Genomic DNA, 24,999 nt, shown 5'->3' on the forward strand with positions numbered 1-24,999 from the left:
TTGGGGGGAGCACTCAGTTATTACTATCACCTCAAGAGTTTGTTTTCAAATTTCCCTCCATCACAACTAGTTTCCTGCCCACTCTTGTTATAGTTGGGATATAGGTTTTTCTGGCGTGATGAAGACCATGGCAACTGGTGGTTTAAACAACACAGCATTTTTGTCTCTTGTTACTCAACAGCAGGTGCAAAAGCAATTCAGGGCCAACGTGACCGCGCTACAGTGCCTGGGAGCCAGGCATCTACGCCTTCTTTTCACAAGTGGGACCAGGAAGTTGTACAAGTCACTTCTGCTCACACTCCATTGGCCAGCACTATGTCACATGGTTACCCCTAGCTTGCAAGGAAGCCTGGGAAATGCAGTCTTTGGGTCGGCCATCAGCTTTTCATATGGAAAGGAGAGAATAGGTCCTGCAGGACAGCTCACAAGGTCTACTACACCTTGTTCATAAACTTTTCCAAACTAGGAACTGGAATCTGAAAGTCTGAGAATGCACCTCAGAGGGTGTAGCCACAAAGCTATTATCATCTTTCTGTTTCTAGACGGATGAAAACTCTGGAATTGTCTTGGTCACTTCGCTTATAGCACTTCAGAACTCCAAACAAAGGTACTTAGGTAGAAGTCATTTGGAATGAATGAAATAAAATCCAAGCATTCCCGCATCCTGGCCCAGGGGCAAGAAGACCGTTGCATGAAGAAGGGAGTGTATGCAATAGGGAGAGAGTAAAACAAGAAGCCCCACTTTCTGGTGTGTGGAGTGAGGAACGGGGCATGTCTGGATGTGTCTGTGTGCCCGGCTGTACTTGAGGCAGGACAGTGCTTATTCAACAGGGCTAAGTGAACCCAATGCAAATAACCTTGAGTAGTTTAATGTACTTAGATTTATTAGGAGTGACCATAAAGAAAAAAAGCAAGCAGGCCAAAACTTCAGGGTCAATTAGCAGGAGTCTGGAAATGAGAAAGTGTTTGGACACTTTGACTTCAACCATCAAATTCAAAAGCCCCTCCCTCTGGTGACCCAGGCTTGGGAGTCAGTGCAACCATCCTCGGCCAGGCCAGAGTTTCAGTTCATTTGCCTCTCTTCAGCCCATGCTCCTGGGTCTAAAAACAAAGCTTTTACATTTATTTATTCTAAAAACTCAGACTTATCTTTGGACCTCACCCCTGTCTTATTCATAGGCTCAGGCTACAATTCTTTACAGATGTTTGACACAGAACCCCATGTTGAAAGATCCTTTACTAGTCCCTGGTCTGGCTCTCTACTCAATTTTTATCCCTCATCTTTGTGGCTTATTGTGGTACTGCTGACAACACTAGAACATCTTATTTCACTCCCTTAACCAATGTCTTTTTCACAAAAACGTTAGTTCCAAAACATTGAGTAAAGACTTAAAGGAGTTTTTGGTGTTTTTTTTTTCCTCCCTAAGCTGAGAAGGCAATTTCCTAGGCCAGTCCTGCCTTTATTTAAACCTTTATACAGTTTTTCCCTAATTATGAAATATGTTTCTTTTTAGCAAACTGTAAAGTACAGAGGTGCTTAAAGAAGAAAATAAACCTTATCCAGAATTCTACCATTCAGGGAAACCAATGGCATCAACTTGGGCCCTACTTAATTTCTCCGAGACAGCAGATACATGCTGTGTCGGGCCTAAACAGAAGCCTCCTAGGGAAGGAGGTGAGAAGGCTCACCCCGCCTTTTTTATCCCAGGAGTACGCTGTATGGCACCTAGCTACTCAGATGCCCTGCTCCCCCTTCCAGAATGACAGGGAGCTCCTTGAGGCAGTGACTGTGTTCTCATTCACCTTTGAATGCCAGAGCTGAACAGAAGGTTGGTGGTCAGTCCAAAAATGCTGACAGCTTGCAGGTTCCCAAAGCTCAAAGGTCACATCAGGGAAAGATGTCAGTCATGTTCAGGTCAGCTAAACAGGAGTGAAGCAGGCTGTTCTTATTACCACGTTTAGGCAATCAGGCAGGGAAACATCCTGGGCAAGAACGCTGTGACCAGGGGAGCATCTGCCTGAGGTCCTCTTACAGGTGGCTCTTCCCATCGCATGTAAGTACTAGAAAATCTACTGACCCAGACAGGCAGCCATGTACTTTTGGGTCTTTGGTGGTCAGCTACTGGAATGACAAGGACCCAGGGAGCCCGAGGCGGGGCTCGATCCCAGGACCCTGGGATCCCAAGAGCAAATGTCTAGACCATGAATACTCAAGAGAAGGCAGATGTTTAACCACTGAGCTACCCAGGCGGCCCCATCCCCTGATATTCTTGCCAACTCTCCCATGAAGGCAGAAATGTTTGAAGTTTCACTTAGACAGGATTTTTCCTTCTCAAATTATCCTAGAGTCCCTTTGAGAAACTGTAGTCTTCACCTCTCCCTGAGCTATTGGGCCTGTCCTGTATCTTCTTCCTTAACTAAAACTTTTTAAAAAAACTTCAATGATAACTTGATTAGATATATTTCAGTCTATTTATAAAAGGTAAAAACTTCTAAAAATATGATGTCTACCAGAGGATTAGGAAAGACTTTTATTATGGAAAATTTCAAATATTTTAAAAACGTAGAAGAGCAGAATGAACCTCCATACCTTGGGAGGTTTCAGCAATTATCAATCCACAATCATATTTGTCTATGCTTACACTACCCCTACTGCCACACACGAACTACGTTATGTAAGAGCAAAGTATAAACATTATCTTATCCTTGAATGTTTCATTGTTTATCAAGGAAAGGCAAAGCCTCTTTTATTTTCTTTTTTTAAGGTATTATTTTTAAGTAATCTCTACACCCAACGTGGGGCTCGAACTCACAACCCTGAGATCAAGAGTCACATTCTCTACCAACTGAGCCAGCCAGGTGCCCCAAACAAAGCCTCTTTAGACAAAAATAACCACCACACCATGATCACACCTCAAGAAATCAACACTAAATCCTTCGTATTAAATAGTCATGCTCTCATTTCCCAAACTGTCATGTGGTTGTTTTTGCACGGTTGGTTAGTTTGATTGGGAGCTGTGAGCCCATTCTGCTTTTACAGGGGTCATAAGAGTTAGAGGTGGTCCAGAAGACCGAGCTTGTGGGCACTTTGATGGTCTTCACTAGAAGAAGCCATTGGGTGATCATTCCAGCCAGTAGTCAAGCACTAAGCCTGTCTTCAGCTAATATACACATGATACAACTTTTTCCCTGAATTAAAACTGTTAAAATCCTTCTCTATACCAGTATTGAAATATTTTGAGAACACACACACACACACACACACACACACACACACACAAATTTGGTGGTCTGGTAGCACAATCAATTTCTCCTCTGGGTTTGATTCTGCACAAACCATCACCCATCTGGTTGCATTCCTCACTTGGTTTAGATTACTGGCCTAACCCAGTGGATGAAGGAAATAAGGGAACAGAATTAAACTTGGTGAGTGTAAGGCTCAGTAACTGTAACATGCACAGATCACAAGTTACAATGACTCAGACTCTTTTCTTTCCGGAGAGCCAGAACAACTTTTAGGCTAAGTACCTCATTTTATTACATCCTCTAATAAGGAAAGGCCAGAAAGGAGCAAATGTCTAGACCATGAATACTCAAGAGAAGGCAGAGGAAGGTGGTTTTACCACGAGACACTGTATCCCCAGAGGCTGTGAGAGAAGACAAAAGGAAAAAATCTGAGTGGGGATATCCCACACACCTTGATAAATCTCAAGGACTAGACGAAAAAGATAGTGTCAAAGTGGCTGATACAAATGTAGACATATGATTACTTATGATCAAGCACTGCTTGAGTGGTCTGAAGGCTAAAGACGGGCCTGGGCAATAATAACAGGAAGAATCATCACAGATGAGCACAGATGCCCTGGAGCTATGATGCCCTGGCGTTCAGCCACAGCTCCTGTCAAGAGTACACAGCATGTTTCGGCTAACCCCGTTTGCCCAGGTGCAGCTGGTCCCCATGCAAGAAAACAAGAAGCTTCCAGTCGGGTTCCTTGGAACAACAAGGGCAGCCTCAGAGCCCAGCTAGCCAGGAAGTGTGGCCAGCAGGCTGCCCAGCTCGGGCTGTGACCTAGCCGGTGAGCTGAATGCTCAGGAAGACCTGAAAACGGGACAGTGCTGAGAGCTCTTCTTGCCAACCCACGGCACTGAGGGCCACCTGATGTGGGGCTGCTAGAGAGGCGGCTGATGGACTCATCTGCTTAGAAGTTTTACCAGCTGAAATGTTTTAAACACTTAACCTCACAGCACCACCTGGCCCTTTATCAGGAAAACCGGGAACAGAGAGAATCAGAAACCACAGTGACACAGGCCAAGAATGGACACAACTTGAAATCTGTTTTGGATTACACACCGGAGCCAGGATTTCCAGCCTGGTAGGTTGGAGGCCTGAGCACACAAAACCCTGGCTTTTTCCCCGAGAGCAGCAGTTTTGTCTTCTGTGTGGAATAACAGTTGAGAGGTGTCCCAATTCCAGAAGACATGTTCATAAGCAGCCAGAACAGCACCACTTTTAATGCAATGGTGGCCCGCCGCTTTCCCTGACAGAAGCAACAATCTCCTCAGAAGGGTCCAGGGACGCAACTCAAGGGGGAAGCTACTGAGCTCAAAGGGGCCTTTCTTCCCCTTTTCTTAGCCTTCTGTGTACTGGAAGGATTTCCTCTCATCAGAGGGAATTTAGTCTGGGAGATCTGAGCATGGGATGATTTAAGGAAGTCTCCTCACACATACAAGCCCCTCTGTCAAAAGAAAGCCCGACTGCTGACGGGAAGAGCCAGGAACCCTGCCTGTGAACCTGGGGCTGAAGGGAGCATTTAGCAATGACTCCAGGGCTACAGATTATGGAGACCATTTGTACTCCCTCCATGCCCGAACAGGCAAAAAGGAACTTCAGGAGTCCAAAGACACTTCCCTCCCAGGACAATCCACGGTCACAACAAACTAAAAGGCAATACTGAGGAGTGGATGGGAATCTCTGCTTGAGCCTTTGGCGTGAAGTGGGTTAAGTCTTCGACATGGGTGAGGTGGGCTTGGGGACAGACTCTGGTCCCTGGGCCCCACTTCAGTCAGAGCTGTTATACTCAGTTTCGAATAACAGGTTTTTCTCTCACGTTTTATGAGAACAAAGGATCTGAGTACCCCCCTGACTAGTGGAGCTGACCAGAAGGCCACTTCTTGGAATCTCATTCTTGAGACCTATGAAGGTCAGGTCTCCTCAGGGAAGAAGACGACACTCAGTTCTCTTCACCATGATTTTCACAACTGGGGAACCTGGCCAGGCTTTTTTCCAGGCTGTGTTTGGAACGGCAGATGGTGGTGATGAGGAGGGATGGGCAGCCCTGTGCCTCCAACGCTTGCCACTCACCTGAGGGACACGGACAAGATTCTCTCCATCTCAATTCTCCGCTTCAGCACCTCCTTCACCAGGCCTTTGTCTGGGCCCTGTTTGACCTTCTCTCGTCCAATTAAGTACAAGCACTTAGGAGTAAGAAGCAAGTCTCGCTTTACACCCTGTAGGGAAATGTGCTTTAAGAAGGTGGACAAGACGTCTCAAAGTGGCAACTTTCCCCACAATGGGCAGCGGTCAGTGTGTACCTTGAACCTCCTGTCGTACTTGGTCACTGTGTCTGCAAAATCGATCTTCTCCCTCTTCCCCACAAACTGCTGGAGTTCCGGGTGCTCGTCCATCCCGATGTAATCCCCGATGAAGTTCCTGTTAATACTGTTTCTCCTTCTCTCCTTCTTGTTCAACAGAAGGTCTGAGGCTGTAATAACCGAAAGGACAGAGAAGATGGGAGGGTCAGTCCCCCGGAAAGAGGAGGAAAATCGTGTGGAAAAACACAAGAGAAACTCTACGTGAATGTAAGATTTTTAACGCATGACATTATACGCAGAATAAAGTGAACACCTGTAACTTCACCTAAACGCAAAATTATTCTTGAGATTTGTGAAATGCACGGAACAAAAACGACTGAAATACCTTCTTCTCTCATTTGGACGTATTTCTTCCGGGCCACAAATTTCCTCCATGATTTCTGTATCACTCGAGCATACCCATCATACTTTCTCTCTCTCATTTCTTCTAGAAGGAAGAGCTGTGAACGTAGAGAAGGCAAATGTGAGCCAACTCACAAGACCTGAAGGTCACTTTCTTTGGTTATCAGGGACACTCAATTTAGTCAAGGACATAACCTGGGAAGTGGCTTCTCAGACTCGTGAACGAAGGTGAAAACATGATTAGTAGGGCATATGGTTTATAATCACTGGACCGTCTTTATCTCTGTTTTCTTCGTTTAACAAAAAACATAACGGCAAATAGCCGTATCTGGCGTCAGTCAGACCTTGATAATGCCTGCCCTGCCTTGCTCCCAATTTGTGCACATCTAATGAGTGATTCACCATTTATCCACTGGCTCCCCGCCTTGATCCCAGGAGGGTATTAGCTGGCTAGACGAGAGGAGGAGCCTGTCATTTACTGCTGCGTGCAGCCTCTTCACAGTTTCCAGCTTCTGTCGGAGCAGAGCTTGTGCTGCTGTGGAAAGAGAGCTGCCCTACTTTCAGTTCCATGAAAGGACACACGTCCTGCTGCACAGTCTCCAAGGACTCCCTGGGCCAGAGCGTAATAACCAGAGCAACTGGAGCTGGACTTCAGATGTGCAATGAACGGACATGGGCTCAATGAGAGGGACCGAGACTGTTTGGTTTGAGGGCCTACATCAAACACTGGCAGGTCCTGAGACTCAGGCCATTTTGACAATCCCGACTGCTCCCACCCTCCTCAGCGGAGCTCTGGAATAATGAAGATGAGAGCAAACAGCTGTAATGTGCCGGGTGCCCACTGGGGCTCAGGGAGCATTCTAGATTTATATTCTAGAACACCTTATTTCATCCAGCTCATCAGCCACGACACCGGCCACATATTTCTGTTATCTCCGGGATTAAGGTTGGGTGGGTCAGGAAAGTGAACCTTCCAGGTCTTCCAGGCCCTGCCAGGCTCTTCCTCACTTTGACATGCAAGTCTTTCTCTGTAAATCTGCCTTTGATCAACTCATGAAATGGTGGGAAACTTTCTCATTCACCTAGGAAGTGGTTTTCGTGACTCTCTAGGAAACAAAATAAGATGTACCAATGAAAACAAGTAAAGATGATGACAAGTCAGTGCAGAAATGTTCCAGAAGTAAGCAAGTGAATTTGCTTTGAAGGCAGCCAGGCTTGATTTGTTGCCTCTGTTCATCTGGGTCTATACTCAGTCCCTTCCTGTCCCTCAGCTTCTGCTTCTCACAGGCCCCAGCTGTGCAAAAACAACATCCCAAACTCAAAAGGGAAGGGGCTGCTTCATTCTGCAGCCCTCAGCACCATTAACAGGCACGAGGAGATTTCCAAAAACAAAAGGAAGACATGGTTGCACATTTGGACAGAATGGTTAAAATCTGAGCCCTGTGGTTGCTTGTTTGAAGAATATTCGTTGGTTTTTCTTATCTTGTGTGTTGGGTTTCTGAGTAAGCCTTGTTTTCTTCTTTCCCAGAACTATTTTGGGAGTGTCACAGAAAATACACTTGTGACTCAGAAAGCAGGAGGCAACCAATTCCCAACTTCCTATAGATTATCAAAGATTAGCTGGGTCTTAGGTTTTTTCCACAAGTCATGTGGGTTAGAGGGAGGTTCAAGAAAAAAGGAAAAGAAAGAGAGGAAAATAAACCCCAAATCATGGACACATGTAACAAATAAGCAAAACCAAACCTTTTGGTGTCTGATGTCTAATGTGGGTTCTTAAAGCAAATGGATTATTTTGTATAGTCAGAACATTTACTATAAAAGTCAAGACAAAATCATAACGTTGATTTTTAAAAACCAGTTTCTGTAAAGTGTTGGCAATGTCAGCGCTCGATGTGGATGGATGAGTGATGGGGAAAGGGAGAGATTAGTGGTGAAGGTACGTGCACGCGCGTGTTTGCGTATACGTGTGCGTAAAAACATGGGGAAAAGGGGAATCAGGTGATGGTAATAAAGCATTTGGGAGGAAGACAAGGAAAAGCAAACCCAAAATAAACCCTGACTTTGGAAGTAAAACCCCACAGCTCAACTAAATCAGAAAAAAAAAAAGTATGAAAAATATTGAGGCTGTTCTAATTATATGTGAAAATTTAGCAAGACAAAAAAGTAAAAGCGGGCATAAGACAACAGAGGAGTTCTGCATTGTACTGATAAATCACTCCATCCCATTTTAGAAAGAACAGGAACTGCTCTGTGGGTTGCTTAATGGTATATGACACAACATTTTCATTTTATATTTGGAAATGAAATTGCTGTGAAGCTACAAATAACTCAAAGTGGAAAATGCTACCACAAACTTTTCATAAATGGGTTCAATTGATGTGTGCCACTTATTTATTTAATAATTTTTATGGTTCTTAAAGCCATTCAGTTACAACCATTATCATTTCTGGGTCTCAGGCTGATCCTCTGAGGCAGAACATTGGCTGCGGGGCCCATTCTAGAAGAGAGAACTCATGGAAAGACCGGGATTTGCCTCAAGTTCAAGTGTTCCCACTATCACCAACACTGCCAGTTCTCATGCTATTTCCCCTTGATCTGATGACTAATTTTGCCAATCTCACCATAGACTCCTGAAATGGAGTCTTACGATTGTTCAAGGAACCTCAGGAAATGATGATGCCTAACCTTGGTTAGTTCCAGAAGTTTCTCCATCTTAAAAAGTAATGTCTTCATTCCCTAGTCCCAGAGCTAATTGGACAGAAGAACTGACGGTTCTGCTCAAAGGAATCCAGCTTAGGAACTGAGAACTTCCTACAGAAGTTCATTAAGGCTCACAGTGACCACCTCCCCATCAGGGAAGATAAAGAAGTTCCTCCAGTGAATCTGTGGAGGTCTAATATGTTTGTGAATTGTAAAAATGCATGTTTATCTTACAGGTAAATATTTGTGTTCCATGAACTCAGATTTCTCCTCCTCCCTAATTTTCTCCTCAAAGTTCTTTCCAGGCTCCCTCATGGTCTTCAAGATATAGTCCCGAGACCTCTCACCCTGAGCTCTGTTCTACCTTTGAGGAGGAAGCCTGTGTCCGTGTGTCAGTGACCTGACTGGTGTTGCCCAGGTGAGGATGTAAGTTGACCCAAGCCTCCTGTGTGGGACAAAGAAGTCCCTTTCAGCTTAGGCACTACTGGACACTATAAATAACTGGTGGGCACCTGCTATGAGCCACGTTCTATACAAGGCTCTGAGTACACAATGGCCTATCACAGGGACAAGAGTCCCTGACCTCGATGGGATTACCGTCGAGAATGAGAGACAATGGGAAAGAAGAGAAACTACTCTATGATGACTTCTTCTTATACCTGCCGCATGCTCTGAAGGCTACAGGAGCAGGGATGTGGGGAATGACCCACACAGGGATCGGGAGCAAGGGAGAGGACACCGAAGGCACAAATGGATGGAAGGGGGGAGAAGGCAGCCAGCCATGTGTGGGGAAGGGCAGGAGAGGTGTATGGGAAGAGGGGTGGCCCTAAGGAAATGACCGGGGGGCAATGACCGGGGGACAGCCGCACACTCACAGACTCGGGGGCTTTGATGAACACTTTGCTCCTTCCGAGCTGGAACTGGTCATTGTCCATGTTGACGGACTGCAGCAAATGGAGGACCCCTTGTTTCTCGTCCCCTCTCCACGAGGGCCAGGTGGCTTTGGTCAGAATGGCGTACCTGTGAGGACAGTTGGGGAGAGAAGGGTCAGACTCGGACTGGACTATCCACCAAAGGCACCCAGTGCTGCAGGGTCCTGGAGATCCACTCACCTCGGTTCTAGGGCCGAGGGATGGGTCTCAACAGCTGCAAAACTCCAGCGGGTCTGGTATTCCCATTTTGGAGCATCCCTCCTACCCACTCCCTAGCCGACCGTTTCCATGTTAACACCCCGGTGAAAATCTGCTTTTCCTTTCTACCATCGTCTAAAAATAGCACTCCTGAAGGTGGCCAGTGACAATCTTTGGGCAAAATCAAACCTTCTTTTCTCAGCAGTGATTTCCCCCAATTTCTTCTGCACACTTGACAGTTAATGCAAAGAGTTTTATCAAGCTCCCTATAAGCAGCAGTTATTACTAAGTATTCACTTTCACCTTCGGAATTCTGCGCATCTTGAGTCCCAAGGCCCTGGTCATGCGGTCCTTGGCTCTTCTCGCTACGTTCTCGCCTACTCACTGTGTTCCTGGGAGGATGGCCTCTTCTTCATGCACACTAAACTCTCCCTCCTCAGAGCCTGGCCCATGCTGTCCCCTCTACCAAGTGTGTCGTTCAGTAAACACCTCATGTGGCTGGCTCCAGTGCAGAGGGACTACCCTTCCGTGACAGTTCCAGAGGGGCCTTTCTGGACTACTCAAGCAAACATCTCCCCTCCCCTGCTAGTTTCTCTCATAGAAAGTAATATTTTTCCTGCAGAGCATATATTATAGTTTGTAATTATATTCATGTTTGCACTTAATTCATTTATGCCTCCTCCACGAGGACAAGAACTCCTCGCGTGGATGCCACACCTGTGTAGTTCATACTACACATCTAGCACCTTCCCCAATGTCCGGGCTCAGCAGTCATAACTAACAGCAAACGGCCAACATCTACGGGGTGCTCTCCCTGCTTCAAGTGCTGTTCTTGGTGCTTTGTTTTTTAAAGATTTTATTTATTTATTTGATAGACAGCAAGAGAGGGAACACAAGTAGGGGGAATGGGAGAGGGAGAAGCAGACTTCCCGCGGAGCAGGGAGCCCGATGTGGGGCTCGATCCCAGGACCCTGGGATCATGACCTGAGCTGAAGGCAGACGTTTAATGACTGAGCCACCCAGGCGCCCCTTGGTGCTTTAGATGTATGATCTCATTTTCTTCTTACAGCCACCTGATTTGGTTGGTCTTTCCACTTTGCAGAGTAGGAAACAGAGGCAAATAGAGACTCACCTATGGCTACTTAGCTAGTAACTGTCAGAGCTGAGATGTGAACCCCAATCTGTTTCTTTAATCACAAATCTACCTATAAGCCATGGAGTGGCTTATGTGTATGTATTTCTTTTAAAGACCATACAGTCTACTACACATCTGTGCTATAAACATTGTAATTATGCAAGAGGCTGACATACTAAGCACTACAGGATGTCAGATATCGAAGGTCCCAAAGACATGAAGTGGAAGGAAGGAAAGAAGTGGGGGGCGGCGGGGAGAAGAAATCACAGAGGAGTGTAGAAGGGAAGTTGGAGGGCATGGCCTTTGTGTAGGCACATCCAGAACACAAGCAATGATTGGGCTCCAGGCCTCTAGGGAAGCCAGGCCCTTTGTTTCCAGAAGCTATACGAAGATTTGACTGACTTATGGCATTGAAGGGAGAAGGGAGAAAGGAATCTTGAAAAGAAGAGCCGCCAGGCCTTCAGGATCCAGAACGCACTAAGTGGAGAGAAACAGGTTATTACTTCAGGATTGGTTGGTTGGGACTAAGGTGGGACCCTCTCTGATGCTCCCAAATATCCACGTCTTGCTTGATAATGTCTTAAATGCCTTGGAGAAGCAAACCCTCCTATTCCCTAATTAGAGACAAAAAACTTAAAAATGAAAACACCCAGTTGAAGCCACGCATTTGTATGAATATATTGCATGTGTGGCATAATGAGTTCCAACAAACAAAGCCACATATAAATGACGGATAGCAGAACTTTTCTAGATGCCACTGGGAGACCCGCTGAACAAGTAGGAATGCACTGGCAGTCTAAATGGATGAAGGAGAAAAATTCATGCAGGCTATGGGAGAGAAAGAAAAAAACCTGGCCTCCAAGGTGACAAATTTCTAACAGTCCAATTCTGCTTGGCTCCACCTAATCAAAATTCTAAAGGCAAGTATCCATACTGTGCAACCGTAAACAAATGGGCAGCTCTTTGCAACTCACATACCCCCACCCCTATTAAAATGATGCTGCATTTCGCATTTGATTTTTTTATAGTAAGGAAGTTGTTTTGCAGACTTTCTCTCCCTTTAGCTGACAGGGTAAGGCTTCTAATAGTTTGGGTCCGGGCGAGATGTGGGTTTTGCGTGGCGTTCCCAGGGCCCTCTGACCACAGACCATCGCTGTGTTCCCCTAGCTTTCATGAAGCCTGAGGTGCCCTCCTCACTTCCTTTTGTGTTCAATGGAGAGACCAGTGCCCAATTCTCGTATAAGGCTCTCCCACTAAGGAAGCCCCCCACCAGTTCACCTGTCCTCCGGGACATGTTGCTGGAAACAGGGGTCGGAAGGCAATGGCGTGCCGCCTACATGGTACCTGTGATAGCTTCGGAGAGGTGAGGACCGTAGCTTACATTCCCCTCATCAAGCATTTTCAGTTTAAGACCCAACTATGCCAATATTTCATTTCAAGGCCTGTGTGCTGGCTCTTCTCTTTGCCTCGGACTGGTGGGTCATGGGCTCCTCGTTATCTCAGAGGACGAATCAATGTTTCCTCCTCAGAGGAAATGCAGCCCTGACCCCAGTGACCTCTCGCTGCTGGCACTGGAGTTGAGGATATTTCTGACATCCAAGGACACGAAAGTCTTGGCAGCTCGTAGGACACTCTTGACACCCCATGTTTTCCTGAGCCTTCTATTCTTTCCTCTTCCTTGCCCAGGACATGGATCGGCTTTCCTCACAAATATCCCTTTCCCCCGCCCCCCACATTCTGAGAGGCGGGGTCAAGGTCAAGGGAAGTATGTTGGTGAGGTGTGTAAATGGTGCCATAAGAACAATTTTAGAAAGCTCTTTGTTCCTATCAGGTTTTTCTTCCTAAGAATCAGGACCCACACTTGTTTTTTTTCTTCAGCCACAGTAAGGGGCATAGGCTGCCTAGCTTGAGAAGTTGTTTTCTGAGAATTTACAACTATTTTCCCAAGCAAGACTCAAAAGTGGCTGCCATTTCGAATAGCTTTTGACACTTTCTAAAGATATGAGAGTTGTACTGGGGGCGGCAAATAGGGTGTTCCTTCTGAAGGCAGGGCAGGCCTTACTTCAAGAGCACATGGCCCATCGGTGGGGATATTAAGGCATCTTTTGATTTTTCACAGTCAAGAGGGATGGTTTTGATAAACATAAAGGATTTTTCAGAGAGGAAATGAACACACACAAAGGCCCATTTCCCATTGGCTAAGCCTATTTCCTAAGCTCTAGGTTGTGTGTGAACCATTGCTCTGTTAGACCTCTGGGCTTCCTTCCCAGGGAGGGATGTAGGAAGCATGCACATGGGCAGTCATGCCGGGTATTAAAACATCCTTCTCTGTCAGGTTGTTATTTTCTCACTTTGCAGGCTTTCTGCAGGCGTCTAGAAAGCAACTCTATAAACAAAGCCTTTTTTCTCAAACCCGAGGAGACTAAAGGTATGACACCGTTCAACTACTCACAGAGGATCACGGGACGAGACAGACAGTGGTGGACTCTGGCCCTATTCTGCATGATCAGGATCTCAGACTCACACACCTTAAGGAAAACAGCACTGTCTCTGGAGAAATATTCCCTGCCCATGGACACAGACGGCCTGCTAGCCATTTTTGAGTACTTTTTATTGAGAAATAAATTTTCTTCCAAACTTTCTTTTTATTACTCTCCTAGCATTCTCAAATCAAAAGATATATGACATCAAAAGAGCCCGCTCTGTGTAAGACAGGTCTGTCCATTTGTCTCTTCTGAAAGGAAAAGCCCACAGCAGGAGAGCTAGAGGGGAGACATCCAAGGATGGAATCACTTCAGTCAAAGTCCCTCAACATAAAGGGGCTAACAGAGATTCACTACATGTTTACTCTGTGTCAGGCGCAGAAGAAAGTCCCGTGCGTGGGGTCAGGATGGCACTCGACAGAGGCCCGGATATTATCACCAAACCAGGTCATTTCACAGCTCATTTACGGAGCTGCTACAAACATGTAACACAGCCTACTCAGGGTAGCTCAGACGTTCCTGAGGACTGCCTGCTCTCCCCAGTGCGGAGGCTCACGGCATTGTTTACGGAAGTCAAGTTTGATGGCTTGTCTGTTTTTTGTTTTTGTTTTTTTTTTAAAGTAGGCTCCATGCCCAGAGGGGAGCCCAATGCAGGGTTTGAACTCATGACCCTCAGATCATGACCTGAGCTGAGATCAAGCGTTGGATGCTTAGCCAACTGAGCCACCCAGGCGCCCCAATGGCTTGTCTGTTTTTAAATAATATGGAAGGCACGAGGTCTTTCAGAATCAGTTTCTCCAAAAACCAAACAACAAACAAAACACCCACAAAAAAAACGCCAACTTTAAATTTTTAAAAATATGTGGTTAGTTTTCAATAGTAATGTCAACTGGAGAGACTTTGCAGATTAAAGAGTTCTTAAATATAGGAAAAACTACTGAAGGAGAATAAAATTATGAATGCTTTGGAATTATTGAGGGCAGGCCCTTCTGAGTTAGGGAAAGATGGAGGAAATACTTTTCATTCACTATTTTCTGTATTTAATTTTTTTCTCTTAATTAAAAAAAAAGGGTATTTGTCAAAGACATGCAGTTTTGCAAAAACTTTAATGATTACTGAAGGTGTGGTTCTCAACTGGCTTTACCCCCACCCCCTAGCAGGGGACATTAATATCTGGATACACTTCTGGTTGAGTGTATCCTGGGAGGGATAGAGGGCAGCATCCCGTCATGCACAGGATGGCCCCCCCACAACAAAGACTCATCCAGCCCCAAATGTTGATAGCTGAAGTTGAGAAATCCCATTCTAGCTAGTGTTATCGATCTGTTTAAAGGAGAGTAGTCTTTCATAATTAACATCTCAGTTGTTCACTGGCAAATGTTTGCTGCTATAGTCATGCAAGAACTTGACAGATTTGTTTTCTCAACCGCCTAAGTACTTCTTGCCATACAGTTCTGCTTCCACTGTAGGTGGAGTGGGCCCTTTAATCAATTCAGAGAGCCACGAGCGTGGATTTTATGCCTAGTGTAGTCTGCCTCTCAAATTAACAGGAATCTTGACTGTGTGGAGACAGAGTCAACGAGACTTTATTGAATGGAACGATCTACCCTTTTGTTAGGCCTCTCTCGACCTTCCACATCAGTGACAACCCACACTGGTGATGGGTAGGCCAGTCATTCCAATCTCAGGACACAAGGAACAAGGACAGTCCTCAAGGAAACACTACTTTATTAGAATTACTCTATTTCAAAAACCGCAAAAACCGTAACGAAGCTCTTCTTCGGCCTACTACCTCTTCGTTACATAAAATTTGAATTTAAAAAAAAAAATTCTTACATCTTGTTTCTCTATCTATACCCTGAAGACATAATTATTTTTTTTGACATAATTATTTTCTGATTAAAATGCTAAATATGGCTTTCTTCCCTCTTAAATAAGAGTAAACAGATGTAGAAAATACAGCGGGATCCCATTAACTTAGAATCGTTAAGAGAAGTTAAAACCATGTAATATTTTAAGGACATTAAATTCTATCCTTTTCAAAAACAAGTAGCATGAAATAAGAGCAATTTAAGTACAGGTCCTGCCAAATACACTTTAATGGAAACGTGAAAATCAGTTTAAGTTTATACATGGGCTCTACAAAAATTTTGAGGTTAAATATTTTAAGCTTATTTTCTTAAGTAGGTTAAATATTTTCCTGAAATCATCTTCATACTACTATTTGGTCAGTCAAGTTAAACCTTCCCGTGTCACAATTATCATGAATTCCTGAACTTAAGTGTTACACTAAGCAGACCAAATACTTGTGGCTACTGATTTATTCTACAATAAACAATGGTAAAAAGAATTCTGTTACAACTTAACAAAAAAGGACAAAGAGCTCAATTTAAAAATGGTCAAAGGAGCCGAACAGACATTTCCCTAATGGCCAATAAGCACATGAAAGATGCCTAACATCATTTCCCATCAGGGACATGAAATCAAAACCACAACGAGATACCACTTCATACCCAACAGGATGGGTATTATCAAAGTCAGATACTAGCAAATGTTGGCAAGGATGCAGATAAACTGAAACCTTCAAACACTGATGGTGGGGACATAAAATGGTACAGCCACGCTGGAAACCAATCTCTCAATTCATCAAAAAGGTGAAACAGAAGTTACCAGAGGACCCCGTAATTCTATTGTTCGGTGAGCACCCAAGAGAAATAAAAACATATGTCCACACAAAAATGTGTATGTGGATGTTGACAGCAGCATTCTCTGTTATTCATCACAGCCAAAAAGTGGAAACAACTGATGGCCATCAGCTAGCTGATGAACAAGTAAAATGTAATACAATACTGCAATATTGGTGCAAGCGAATATTACTGGGCAGTGGGTAGGAATGAAGTGCAGCAGATACACACCACAGCGTGGGTGACCCGTAAAATCATTACGCTACCTGAAAGAAGCCAGTCCCAAAGGACACATACTGTGAGATTCTATTTCTACACAATGCCCAGAAAAACGGCAATATTTTTAAATTCTCTCTACAGAGACAGAAAGAAGTGTGTGCCTGGGGCAGGAGGTGAGGGGGAGAATTGGGGGCCAGTGACTAGGGAAGTGGGGTTTCTTTATGGGTGATGAAAATGTCCTCAAACTAATCGTGATGATGGATGCACAAGGCTATGAATACATTAAAAAGCCAAAAATTGTATACTTTAAAGGAGTGACTGCTATGGTAAATGAATTATATCTCAACAAACCTGTTTAAAGCAAGAAAAAAAAAATCCACAGTCATCAGTTTCTTACCTCTGTAGGAATTTTTGGAAGATGCGCCGATAAGCATAACCAGCTCTTCTCACTCGGATATTTTCTTTCAGACCCAGGTATTCTACTTGATGCTTCACCCTGTCAAGGAGAAAAAAGAGCCAGGATATTATTGGATAATTCTTTCGCCTGGCTCTCCTAGCCACTATCCCCTCAAACCCCCAATTACAAGCAGCAGGGACACATTAAAAAGACTACAATTTAGGAGCTCCATTTTATGCAAACAGACTAGATGGGATGCTGCCCAATTCATGAATCATTGAGTAAAAGCCAATCTGATCTTTAAATGTACTCAGTTGAATCACACACACACACACACACACACACACACACACACACACACACACACGTAAAGACTATAGTGGTACCTGGGGGGCTCAGTTGGTTAAGCATCTGATTCTTGATTTTGGCTCAGGTCATGATCTCAGGGTGGTGAGATCGAGCCCCACATTGGGCTCCTTGCTGGGTATGGAGCCTGCTTGGGATTCTCTCTCTCCCTCTCCCTGTGCCCTTCCCCCCCACCAAAAATACAAGCAAACTATAATTTATAGTGTTCAGAGTCTGAGCTGACCCTCAGGTTATATAATATTCATTTAAAAAATATTTTATTGTGAAATACAGCAATTACAGAAGACTTTACACATCTATTTCAAAAAACAGTAAAACAAAAAGCCATATGCCTGTCATTGAGATTATGAACAAAAGTATCCATTTTCCAAAAGACTAAAGGAAAGAACTTTTAACTTCGGATTCAAATGACACTAGGGCTGTTTTTGTTCTCAACCTAAATTTAATAGTGACTCTAGGCCTAAGGAGATTACACATCTAAGCTTTTCACATGCAACCTAAGAAAGGGCATATAAATTAATTAATTTCAAATACCTAAATTAAAAATGCTCTAATAACATATGTAAATCATAGTTTTAGTTGGTTTTCATGATAGTAAACAAGTGCCAGCGTGTTTTGGAAAATGGATGCAGGTCCTACTAGATTGGGTTCTCCCATGGGATTTTCGTTATCAGAGCAAATGTCCCCTGCCCCGCCCCTTGGGGATTCTGGCTCAGCAGACCTGGTGGGGGGGGCACTGGTGAAAATGGCTCACCCCTTCCCGAGAAGCACAGTGTCCCTGAAGCCGAGTGGCAGACCCTGGCCAGTAGCTGCTGACCGTCCACTCGGGGAGGTCAGCGGGGGCCTTTGTTGTCCGTCACGCAGGCTGGTTGAACACGGACACCGGGACACATGACATTTGAGGGAAACGAGAAACGGTGCCGTGGCAGGGAGGCAGCCCGCCTTCTCCGCACTGAGTACATGTGACGGCTCCCGGAGAAGGGCCCCTCGCGACCTGCGTGACCTGCTGCACTGGAAAGCTAACTAGTAGCGGCCCCCTCCCACTTCACTCCGGGGCCCAACACTTGGCTCTCCGGCAAGGCTCTCGGCCGGCCACATTTCCGCCCGTGCTGCCACCGGCTACGTGCCACTCCACACCGCCCTCCGCCAGGGAACCTGGGAAGGACAAAACGGTTCCCGCTGAAGATCTTGCAGGCGGCACAGTGGCCCACAGCTCGGTTCCGGGGCTGCGTCCCCGGGATGGCCCCGGCTCTGCCACTGTGTAACCTCTCCATGCCCCACATTCCACGTCTGCGAAGTGACGATGGTGACGTTAGTTCTTTCTTCCTAGTTGGGTACCTTGCATGGAAAGCACTGAGCTGGCTCCTGGCATGCGTGACACGAAGCTGCTATTATGCTAATATATTCACAGGTACAGTTAAGTAAACCAGGACGGGAGACTAGAGAAAGAAATGGATTTTTTCATAGGGAGGGGAGTCTCAGACGGTGACGTGTGCCTGGGTCTGGAAGGATGAGTTGAAGTCAGCAGGTGCAGAGGAGGGATAGGCAGGGGGTACGGTGGAAGCGAAGGCACAAAGGTGGGGAAAGGCTGTGGCCCGGGGCGGTGGGAGGGCAGCAGGTGCAAAACTAAGCGGAAAGAGGGCTGGAGCCTGGACTGACCCACACAGTGAGGGATGTAATAAGAAAAGTCTTGAGTCCGACTGGTCTTACTTGACCAGTATCCAGAAATGTCAGCTCCTTCAAGATAATTACTTTTAAAACAACCTTTATGGAAAGAATAATCAATATCCACACTTGATTCGTGACCCGTATCTGCTTAACTAAAGGAGTAGAAATCGATTCAGGAAAATAATTTGTTTTCCTCTCTCCTATCCTCCAAATTCCAACTCACCACTGGCCTTTTCTCCGCTAAGGAAAATACATACGAGGGTGTCAATTAGAGGTATTTGGTCATTTTTAAAAAGATTTTATGTATTTATTTTAGAGAGAGAGCATACACGTGCAGGGGGAGGGGCAGAGGGAGAGAGAGAGAATCTTAAGCAGACTCCCCACTGACCAAGGAGCCCAATGCAGGGCTCGCTACCAGGACCCGGAGATCATGACCTGAGCCGAAACCAAGAGCTGGATGCTTAGCCAATTGAGCCGCCCAGGTGCCCCAGGTATTTGCTCGCTTTAAGTATTGTTTGTAAACACTGGCTTTATCCCAAGGTTTTGAGGCAGGGAATGCATCACCCACTGATTCAAGTCAAAATGTTCCATTTCCATAAATCCCATAGGAAAGAATATGCCTCTTGTTAAAACATTGTTTCATTCACTGTAACTTCCATCACCAGGAAACTGTCTTACAGAAATTTTCTTCCACAGGACGATGGGTTTAGCAAATTCTGTATTGTTTAGCATTTTATGTAATCAAAGGAGCTAAGCTGACTTTTGCATATCACTGGGGTCATTCATTGGAGCACCATCCCCTCCTCAGTAAACATCAACCCGGCCGGTAATGCCCAGTGGTTCCCTCGGGGCAAGGCTTCTTCAAGACTTTCCTTGGCTGTTAATGCAAGTAGGTCAAGGCCTGAGAACTCTGCTAGAACAGCAATTCAGAACCCAGGGCAGGCAACTTTGCCAGAGCCAAACAAAAACACATTTTCAACAGGAAAAGAAAAATAAACCACACCCCATAAACTTGTGGAATGAGTAACCCTGTCCACTGAGAACTTCAATTGACCATGTAATCCCCGCCAATGAAGCACAGTGCCCCTTCATAGCCCCTAACTCTCCACACTCAGAAGAAGTGAAACCATCTGTCACACAATAAACCTGAACTGGGAGGGGGGGGGGGGGGGGGCGCATCCCAGGAAGCAATCCTATATGTAATATAAATCAACACTTGACCAACAAATACCTTAGACTTTTTAACACCTGTTTATACTAATGGATCTTAAGAAGTTCCTTACTGCAATTCAATTAAGTGATGTGATTTTTTAAAAATAAATGAATAAATAAAAGGAAATCACCACTATGGGGGATTCTATGGGGATTTATTGAATAAATGTATCTGTTTTAATTTCTCCATTTTTTGATATTTCAATGAATCAGTTTGGATTTTATGAGAAGATAGCATCAGGGCTGGGAAACATTCGACCAGTAGCTATCACAAAATTTCTATATTAGAGAGACTTGGAGCAGAGCAATCTACACGGGGTAAGGGAGTGTGTGCTGGGGAGGTGCTGCATGTGTAGGGGGAGGGAGAGGTTTTCATTTAAGATGATGTTTATTGGAAAGGGCCAAGGAAGGAAAGCTGGATGGGATTTGAAGTAGGGGGACAGGTGGCCTAAAGCACCCCTTAGCACTACCTTTGCTTCCAAGATTCCGTAATCTGAGGTTGCCTCTATCACCCTCCTTCTACGGTGTGTGTGTATATGTGCACGGGATGCGATGCGGTGTGCGTGCATGTGAACGTGGGACGGGGGAGTGTGGGAGTGACATAGAGATAGGCAGAGGCAGGCCGACAGCTCACCCAGGTCTGGAAGAGACATTCTGTCAGACTGAAGGAGATCCCATTCTGAACTAACGCTCTTCGTTTAATGAGGAAGAAATTGAGGACTGAGGAGATGAAATGTCTCACTCAAACCTCTTAAGTGACAGGCCAGCACCACAAAACAGTCCTTCCAAATCCCAGGCCAGTCCTTTGCTCTAGATCAGTTGTTCTCAAAGTATGAGGCCCAGACCATCTCCACTAGCATCACCTAGGAACTTCTTAAAAATGCGCATTCCTGGGGTGCCTGGGTGGCTCAGTCAAGTGTCTGCTTTTTTTTTTTTTTTAAAGATTTTTATTTATTTATTTGACAGAGAGAGACACAGCGAGAGAGGGAACACAGCAGGGAGAGTGGGAGAGGGAGAAGCAGGCTTCCCGCGGAGCAGGGAGCCCGATGCGGGGCTCGATCCCAGGACCCTGGGACCGTGACCTGAGCTGAAGGCAGACGCTTAACGACTGAGCCACCCAGGCGCCCCCAGGCATCTGCTTTTGGTTCAAGTCATGATCTCAGGGTCCTGGGATAGAGCCCTGCGTTGGGCTCCTTGCTCAGCAGGGAGTCTGCTTGTCCCTCTGCCCCTCCCCCCACTCCTGCTCGCGTGCATGCATACTCTCTCTTTCTAATAAATCTTTTAAAAAATGCACATTCCTGGGCCCCACCTAGGCCCGCCGAATCAGAATCTCTGGAAGCGGGGCCCAGCAACCTGAGTTTTCACAAGCCCTCTAAGGGACACTCTGGTGCATCCACAAGCTTGAGAACTAGTATACGAATGCTAAATAAATAAATAAACAAACAAACAAACAAATAGACATTTTCTATCTTCAGGTGGGAAGAGGTGACAGTGCTGCTACCCTCTTAGCCTCAAAGGAGAAATTGAGTGACACGTTTCAGAAATGCAGAAGACAAATGAAGTACATCCAGGGGAATGACTAAGGAAGGGGATGGTCAGATTCCACATCCAGCTCTTCCAGAGGAACTGCGGTGGGAGTGAAGACTGCCACGGAACGGGACGACTGCCGGGAACAAACACAGGAGCTGTCAGACGGGAAAGTCACGAGAATAATTCTTCGAGCAGATTAGAAATGTTGGATCAGGGTCACACCAACGTAGAGAAAGACTGTAGAGCTTGCTAATAATACAAGAGCCATCCGAAGCTGGACTGGTCAGATACGGGGAGAGGGTCCCTCATTGGAGCCTCTATATTGTTACCTGATCATGTTTAAGGGGAATCATGGTCAGCCATTCAATAGAAAGGATGCCTGAGGAGCATGTCTCTATGGATGAGATTCCTCAGAATATCGCGACTGACGAAACGGAAGGCTGCTACATCCCACGGCCGCGTGAGGGGAGAAAACAGACTCGGGCTGTACATGAAGTGGGAAAATGCAAACAAGGCCTAACAGCGAATGCTGGGCCCTGGGCACGTTCCTCCCCACTCATCTTGGCCCTCTTGTAACGGACCAGGTCTCGCCTGCCTGCCATGCTTAGAAAGGCTCTCACCGGCAGGATGGAAATGGACCTACCCACGACTCTCCGAGGGGGAGACTAGCAGCCATGACTCTCCCTCCTGGTCTTGCCATTGTGGAGCTCAACCTTGATACGTCACTGGGTACCTAAGTCTATCTACTTTTCTCCAAGAGAGAAAAGAAAAAAGATAGTAATTCTGTATGCTCCTGTCCAGGGACCTGACTGTCCGGTGACAATGGCAGGCTCCTCCCTCCCGTCCAGTCACCGTAAAGCCTTGCCTCAGTCCTGCTTCCTGTGTGCCCATGGGTGGTGGAGTTGGGCCTCTTAGGAGTGGGGGTCTGGATCCCTCCCCCATTGGATAACACTGTATTTTCTAGTCATCTGTAACATTTTCCCACTCATCACCTCCATTCTAGCCTGCAGAGCCCACATCCCCAAATGCCTGCCGCAGGAGGAATGGGGGCCCAGCATTCCTCAGGGGTCAGAGGGGAGAGGGCTCGCGGCATGCCATACATCACACACCTCCCTGGGGCTTGGTCCCTCCCAGAGGGAGTCATCACTCTGCTCATGAACACAGTCAGTCCTCCTACTGAACCTAGAGCAGCAGTAAATGACAGATTGCTTTGTAACCAGCTCTTTAGACCTTCACTCTGAACCCTGAGCTGAGAGCATGCTAGGCCCCATCCTGTGGGTACCAATGGGGAGCTAAGTGGACTAAGAATGTCCACACAGGGCCTCAAACTAATTTTAAAACCATCCTGACTCTGCAGTATTAAGGCTTTTTTTTCCCCCTGTCTGTCCCCAGACTAGCCAAGATCAACATTATAAATTGCTAATTCTGAACCGAATGGCACTGCTAACATTTTAGGAAAAGACAAGGGAAGGGGGGAAAAAAAAAGGCCCCGTTTGCCATGAAAAAGTTAAGACACAAGGACACGAAGCACATCTGAAAGCAATTTAAACTGCTTCTGCCCTTGGCATCGGGTAGCCCATCTTGAGCAGAGGGAACACGTGCGGGGCTCAACTGCCCCCCAGTCTGCCGTCTTGACCATACCTGCTTTCCTCCCAGTCTCTGGGCTTCTTGGTTTCGTTTGGTTTTATGCAGCGGATGTAGTGAGGTGTACATTTCATCAGGGTGCTCACAAGGTCGTTGGCTTGTTTCTAGAAAGGAAGAGTAACATCAGATGGAAATGTGGAACTTTCTCTCAGGCAGACCGAGGTTCAAAGGGGAGCTATGAAACTCTAGTGTGGAAACAGACAGCTAGAAATTAATCTTCGTGACAACTTGTTCATTAAGCTTGCCTCTGGTCTACTTTCTTTCTAAAGGCTCTACTGACTTTTATGATTTTAACACTTACACACGGGTTTGAAATTAGATTTTGAAAAAACAACCAGGTCTTTTTAGTATAGTTAATAAAATAAAGCAAAACAACAAAACCAGTAAATCTTCACATATAGTTCTTTTCATGAGAAACAAGGAAGCATGCCAGTTATTAACAAATTAAGTTTATACTGATTGAGGGCCTTTGCAAACACATTGTTCTCATAAACTTTTTTTTTTTGGTGCGAGGGTGGGGCAGGGAAGAGAAATTATTTGCAAGGATAAAGCATCAAAGGCCCCTGTACTCTCTGGGCAATCCAACCAATGAAGAATCACTGTATTAAAATGATGGAAATTCATAAAGAGTGGGAGATAACATCAAAATTCTCACTTCAGGGGCGCCTGGGTGGCTCAGTCATTAAAGGTCTGCCTTCGGCTCAGGTCATGATCCCAGGGCTCCCTACTCGGTGGAAAGCCTGCTTCTCCCTCTCCCACTCCCCCTGCTTGTGTTCCCTCTCTCACTGTGTCTCTCTCTGCCAAATAAATAAAATCTTAAAAAAAAAAAAACTCACTTCATTCACCTTCCTCAGCATGTCCTTTTACAAATCTGCTTTCTGAGTGGTAGGTAACCTGCTCCTTCACCAAATACTCAATATGAAATCATCTCTCACTTACTGGGTACCCAAAAGGAAACTGGGCTCCAGTAGAGAAAGCCACATAAATAAAGCTGGAATTGCTTATGATGCATTTCAAATCATGAGCATCTCCAACTCAGAAGAAAGAGCAGGGCTCGTACCAGCATTCCCACCACTACACAGCTGAGCCCTTGTGGGGCCAAGGAGGAGGCCCAAACTCGCCTCCCGAGCAAATCAGTGTGAAGAGAGAAAACCTCTAAAGGACAACAGAGGAGGGATCTCGAAAGCCAGAAAACCATGACCAAGTCAGCAGAAGAGATCTGCCTGCAGTAGACAGCCCTCTTGCAATTAGGGCTTTGCTGTTGTCATGGGCTTGGGAAATCTGAAACCCTTGAGAAAAACTCTTGAGTATATTCAAAGCAAGAGGTTCCCTGGTGAGTTATGTTCTCCGTTTAGATGTGCAGGATACAGCATGTGTTGCAATGCTTAGAGGAAAGGACAAAGCTGTAGAGGTTGGATGGCCAAAGCAAAGCCCTGTAGTGAAAAAGAAAATGGACTTCCATCTCCTCTGTTTTTTTTTTAAAGATTTTATTTATTTATTTATTTATTTATTTATTTATTTGAGAGAGAGAGAGAGAGAGAATGGGAGATAGAGAGCACGAGAGGGAAGAGGGTCAGAGGGAGAAGCAGACTCCCTGCTGAGCAGGGAGCCCGATGTGGGACTGGATCCCGGGACTCCAGGATCATGACCTGAGCCGAAGGCAGTCGCTTAACCAACTGAGCCACCCAGGCGCCCCTCCATCTCCTCTGTTGACGCTGATTGTATTTGAGAACAAATCTGATGATCTTTGCAACACAGGAGGTGGAGCTGGACAGGGCCTGCTCCTCATACAGTTTCTTTTTCAGTCCCCAAACTTGTTTTTATTTTTTTATATTTT

At 45.6% G+C, this 24,999-nt stretch overlaps 1 protein-coding gene and 1 pseudogene across 2 annotated transcripts in view; one reads left to right on the plus strand and one right to left on the minus strand.

Moving 5' to 3' along the window:
- LOC112832848 (ATP synthase peripheral stalk subunit d, mitochondrial pseudogene) overlaps nucleotides 1–24,999 on the plus strand; it is a 407,341-nt pseudogene that overhangs the window by 345,007 nt on the left and 37,335 nt on the right.
- MYO1E (myosin IE) overlaps nucleotides 1–24,999 on the minus strand; it is a 190,610-nt gene that overhangs the window by 21,656 nt on the left and 143,955 nt on the right. For both annotated transcript variants that reach the window (XM_025883701.2, XM_073877089.1), the window contains 6 exons: nucleotides 23,160–23,266; nucleotides 16,743–16,841; nucleotides 9,570–9,714; nucleotides 5,978–6,092; nucleotides 5,593–5,762; nucleotides 5,363–5,508 (listed from right to left, as the gene is read on the minus strand). In XM_025883701.2, coding sequence (XP_025739486.1) covers nucleotides 5,363–5,508; nucleotides 5,593–5,762; nucleotides 5,978–6,092; nucleotides 9,570–9,714; nucleotides 16,743–16,841; nucleotides 23,160–23,266 — 782 coding nt within the window. The remainder of the gene's footprint in view (nucleotides 1–5,362; nucleotides 5,509–5,592; nucleotides 5,763–5,977; nucleotides 6,093–9,569; nucleotides 9,715–16,742; nucleotides 16,842–23,159; nucleotides 23,267–24,999) is intronic.

The sequence above is a fragment of the Callorhinus ursinus genome, unplaced genomic scaffold, assembly GCF_003265705.2.
Source record: "Callorhinus ursinus isolate GAN/ISIS: 27379988/994484 unplaced genomic scaffold, GSC_fseal_2.0 scaffold25, whole genome shotgun sequence".
Taxonomy (NCBI): domain Eukaryota; kingdom Metazoa; phylum Chordata; class Mammalia; order Carnivora; family Otariidae; genus Callorhinus; species Callorhinus ursinus.